Raw genomic sequence first — 4924 nt, 5'->3', positions numbered from 1 at the left:
GCAGCCCGGCGGCGAGGCCCCGGGGGTCCCCTCTGTCAAGGCGGCCCAGCTGCTGCAGGACCAGAGGTGCTTCAGGCTGTTGCTGCAGAGCTTGGAGTTGCTGGGGGCGGAGAAGGCCGTGAGCCTCAGCATCCTCAGGTGGGCCATGGGGGGTTTGGAGGGGGTCCGGGGCCTCTGCAGCACCTGTGTGAATGCTGGTGGTGATGCTGGGGGGACACGGAGCATGTTTGTGTGACCTGGTGGGGCTGTTCCTCTTCACCAGGGCAGATGCACCCCTGTGCATATGTGGGGGCCAACTGGGGTGTCCTGTGGGGACATATGGCCCTGTGGGGACAGAGCAGTGCGTGCCTGGGTGCTGATGGGGTGTCCAGGGTGCCTGGGAAGCCTTGGCTCCCAGTCCCTGGCCTTCCAGGTGGGGCACAGAAGCACCGGGCTGCCTGTGGCACTGCCCTCTGTGCATCCCAGCCTGAGCGGGCCCCCTTTGTCACTCAGGATCCTGAACAAGTTCCTGGACGCTTACCAGGAGGATGTGCTCCCTTGGAACGAGTCCGTGGAGCCCTGTTTGTCCTCTCTGACTGCCCACAGCAGCGACCTGGAGGTGAGGAGGCCCCGGGACTGCTGGCAGGCAGGGGCAGCTCTGCAGGCTGTGCTGTGCATCAGCCAAGCCTGGTGTTGGTGAAGTGAGGGCCCCACGTGCAGCAGCCTGGCCCTGTGGTGACCTGGCGTGCCCAGCACCTGGCCAGGCTCTGGGGCCCTGCTGCAGCGTTGGGGAGGAGGGGCTGGAGCGCGCCGGGCTGCTGGGCCTGGCAGCTCCTGGCTGCCTGCTCTGCAGGTGGTGCAAGAGGTCGTTGGCTTCCTCCACCGCCTGGCCACCGCCAGCAAGGACTGTGCAGTGGTGATGTGCCACGTGGGTACCCGCGAGGCTCTGTCCAAAGCTCTGGACAAGCACAGCACGGCCCCGCTGCTGGCACCAGCCCTGCTTGACCTGGTGGTTGACTGCGAGAAGTATGTCAGCCTCTACAAGAAGCTGATGACCAGCATCTTGGCTGGCTGCATCCAGGTGGGCCTGGGCAGACCTGGCTGCGCTGGGGCTCAGGGTACTGGGGCCGTCCAGCCGTCCCTGGCACCCAAGGGGCAGCCTTCTGCTCTCTGCCTGCCACAGCCCTGTGGTGGGTGAGGGGAGGAGGCCCCAGGGCCCCTGGTAAGAGCCTGGCCCATCCCATAGCTGGTCCTGGGGCAGATTGAGGAGCACCGCCGGAACCAGCAGCCCATCAGCATCCCCTTCTTTGGTGTCTTTCTGCGCAACCTTTGCCGAGGTGAGTGCAGGGAAGCAGGAGCTGGAGCCCCGTGCCTGGCACGTGCTGGCCGAGTGGCTGGAAGCCACGTGCTCTCCCCACAGGCTCCAGCGTGGAGGTGAAGGAGAACAAGTGTTGGGAGAAGGTGCAGGTCTCCTCCAACCCCCACCGGGCCAGCAGGCTCACAGACAGGAACCCCAAGACATACTGGGAATCAAATGGCAGCACCGGCTCCCATTTCATCACTGTCCACATGCAGCATGGTGTGGTGGTCAGGTGGGGCTGGGCCGGGGGCCCTGGGGGGCCTTTGGGCCAGGGGGGGCGGTGGCTGCGCAGGGAGCAGAGGACTTTGGGAATCTGCACGAGCCCTGTCCCGCTGGTCCTCATCCTGGAGGTTGTTGGATGTGGGCAGCAGTGCGTGGGGCTGGCAGGGGCCAGGGCAGGGAGGTGGGGACTGCTGGGCAGCACCGTGTCTGTTGTGCTGCAGGGAGATGAGCATGCTGGTGGCCAGCGAGGACTCCAGCTACATGCCAGCCCGTGTTGTGGTGCTGGGGGGAGACAGTCCTGCCTCCATCAGGACTGAGCTCAACATGGTGAGTCTCACGTGGGCTGTGCAGGCCCCACGGGAGTGGTGGGCTGGTGCTTGCTTTGGCCTGAGAAGGTCTCACCCTGGTCTCACCTGGGAGGTGCCCCACAGGGAGGTGGGGATGGCAGGAGCTGTGCTGCAGGAGTCTCCTCCTGGCTGTTGGGGAGGCTTGAGCATGGGCAGCCCTGCAGCCCAGTCTGCAGCTGGCTGGTGCACTGGGGTTGTGAGCCAGACGTGGGGTCCTGGTGGGAGGTGCCTTGTGGCTGCATAGGAGCTGCTGGGAGGGACAGAGGCCATAGCACTAGTGGGGGTGTCCAGCAGAGCATGGGGGTTGGTTGGAGGTTCTGCTTGGTGTGCTGAGGACTCACTGTCTGGCTGTAGGTGACCGTCCTGCCCTCAGACAGCAAAGTGATCCTGCTGGAGAACATGACCCGCTTCTGGCCTGTCATCCAGATCCAGGTGAAGCGTTGCCAGCAGGTAAGGGAGGAGGGGGCCAGGCCAGGGAGCTGGCAGTGTGGGGTGTCAGGGCCATGCCTGAGGAGCTGAGGGTCACGCTGTCCCACAGGGAGGCATTGACACACGCGTGCGTGGCATCGAGGTGCTGGGTCCCAAGCCCACTTTCTGGCCCATCTTCAAGGAGCAGCTGTGCTGGCGGACATACCTGTCCTGCACTGCCCGGGCTCATGCCTGGTGCCAGGAGATCTGCCAGGACCGTAGCCAACTGCTGCAGCTCTTTGGCAGGTGAGTTGTTCCCTGGCTGCACCATCGTGTCCCTGGTGTCCCAGGGCCTGGGAGGACGGTGCTGGCAGCCTGCAAGGGCCAGGAGAGGAGCAGCTAGGTGTCCTGCCTGGGCTGCTGTGCCTGGTGAGGGGCCGGGCAGGGAGCAGCTGCCACGCTCTGCTCCCCTGGGGGAGTCCTCCCCACCACCAGCAGGTGCCCAGCAGCACCCTGTGCTCCCTGGTTGCTGATGCAGGCTGAACCGTGCGCTGCGGCACGAGCAGGACTTTGCCGATCGCTTCCTTCCTGACGCCGAGGTGGCCCAGGCATTGGGCAGGACCTGCTGGGAGGCCCTGGTGAACCCCTTGGTGCAGAGTATCACCAGCCCAGGTACCCTTCGCCCTCCGGGGCCCAACCAGGCTGTGCCCCAGGCTGAGGCATCCCACCCTGAGTCTGTTTGGCCTCGCAGACCCCCGTGGCGTCAGCCCCCTGGCCTGGCTGTTGAGCGAGTACCTGGAGGGCGTGGAGCCCCCCTGCCGTGCCACGAGCCGCAGCGCTGCCTTTGGTTCCCGTGTGCGGCGCCTGACCCAGCTCCTGGTGCACGTGGACCCCGGTGGCCCAGAGCCAGAGGAGGCCAGAGTAGCTGGTGAGCGAGGGGCTGCCCTCCTGTGGGGCTGGGAGGGCAGTGGTTCAGAGTGCCAGGCTGTGGCCGTGGGGAGTTCTGGAGAGGGCCCGTGACACAGGAGGCTCATGAGCTGGGGAAGGCTCGTGGCCGTGCTCTCCCAGTGGCCCCCAGAGAGGGGGGAGGCTGCTGGTGCTCAGTGTGCAGGGCCTGCCCGTAGAGCCATGCTGAGCCTGGGCTTGTCCCTTGGCAGGCCAGAAGGAGGGGAAGAACAAGGAGGTGCCAGCCAGGGCTGCGAAGGCGGTGGTGGAGAAGTCGAGCAGCCTGTGGAGCATCTCGCAGTGCTGGCGTGGTGTGGTGCAGCAGCAGGTAGGGCTTGGAAGGCCAGCCCTGGGGGCCAGAGAGGGTGGTTGGACCCCACTCCCAGCGGGCATGCCTGGCAGTGTCCTGGGAGCACGGGAGGGGTGCGGGGTTGTACCTGGTCTCTGTGAGGCCTGGAGGGATGTGTGGACAGCCCTGCCACACTTTCCCCCTTGGCAGGGCTCAGCTGTGGGCCTGGTCCTGCAGCCAGGCTGGTGCTGCAGGCTGGGAAGCAGGCAGAGTGTCAGGCTCCTTCTTTCCCACTGCTGCGCTTCTGTCCTGCCCGTGCAGCCCCCGCCCAGCGCTCGAGGCTGAGCCCCCACCTCTCCCAAGCTGCTGGGAGCCTGTGGCAGCACCAGGGCCTCCAGGTAGCCCCTGGCTGGGACTGGGCAGTTGGTCTTGGCAGAGCGAGACTGGAGCTGTGGAAGTTCACAGAAGCTGCTGGCACATCCCAGCATGGGGCTCACCCCTCTGGTTCTGGGTCCTGCAGGTGCAGCGGTTCCTGGAAGCGGCAGGGCGGGCGCCGGACCTTGTGGAGCGGTACTGCACGCTGTACCAGCGCCTGCGCGGTGCCACGGAGCAGCTCTTTGGGCAGCAGGCTGCCTTCCTGCTGGCCCTGGGCCAGGGCTTCGCGGGGGCTTTGCTGCAGCTCTCCTTCCTTACCAGCCTGCACGTGAGTCAGGGGAGCGTGGGGCCATCAGTGCAGGGGCCCCGACAGCCCGGGAGATTGTCCTGGCCCACAACTTCCAGCGAGCTCTGGGTGGGTGGTGTCCTGGCCCCCACCGAGACGTGGAACCCTGCACCCTGGGTGGTGCCCAGCTGCGGGTGCGCGGCGCTTCTCAGGGCACAGCCCCAGCCCGGCTGCATGTCCGTCTCGGCCCCCGGAGCCTCGGCCACTGCCCGAGAGCCCCAGGGTTTCCCAGCTGCTCCCCCCAGGGACGTCTGCCCTGCAGGCACCTGGCGAGCACCCTCCAAAGCCAGCCCTGTCCCTCTGCAGGTGAGTGAGCAGTTTGCCCGCTACCTTGACAGGCAGGTCCAGGAGCTCCACGGGGCTGCGGGCAGTGCGGAGCTGCCCCGGCAGCTGCAGCAGATCCTGGAGCCCTTCGTCGTCTTCAGTGGCCTGGAGCTCGCCCACAGCTTCGAGCACTTCTACCGGTGAGGGGTGTCGTGTCTCCGCGGGACCAGAGGGCCTGGTGTGGCGGGGTGGGGAGATGCAGGTGGTGCTGAGGCCGTGCCTGAGCCTGGCCTGGTGTGGCACTGGTGCTCCTGCCCTGCTTTTCCTGGCTCTTGTGCGTGGAGGGAAAGGCTGTGAGGGCTCTGCCGTCTGCGGAGGCACATTCCTGC

General features: G+C 66.5%; 1 protein-coding gene across 1 annotated transcript in view; it reads left to right on the top strand.

The window, feature by feature from the left end:
• Positions 1-4924, top strand: part of CUL9 (cullin 9) — a gene marked incomplete at its 5' end in the record, with an annotated part of 25709 nt that overhangs the window by 7820 nt on the left and 12965 nt on the right. The window contains 13 exon segments of the mRNA XM_010008692.1: positions 5-138; positions 493-598; positions 833-1060; positions 1226-1316; positions 1400-1571; positions 1783-1888; positions 2263-2358; positions 2447-2622; positions 2855-2988; positions 3068-3244; positions 3474-3589; positions 4071-4253; positions 4578-4735. Of these exon segments, the coding sequence (XP_010006994.1) occupies positions 5-138; positions 493-598; positions 833-1060; positions 1226-1316; positions 1400-1571; positions 1783-1888; positions 2263-2358; positions 2447-2622; positions 2855-2988; positions 3068-3244; positions 3474-3589; positions 4071-4253; positions 4578-4735 (1877 nt within the window).

This window comes from Chaetura pelagica, unplaced genomic scaffold, assembly GCF_000747805.2.
Source record: "Chaetura pelagica isolate M959 unplaced genomic scaffold, ChaPel_1.0 scaffold350, whole genome shotgun sequence".
NCBI lineage: Eukaryota > Metazoa > Chordata > Aves > Apodiformes > Apodidae > Chaetura > Chaetura pelagica.
This window is presented reverse-complemented; position numbering and strand designations above follow the sequence as displayed.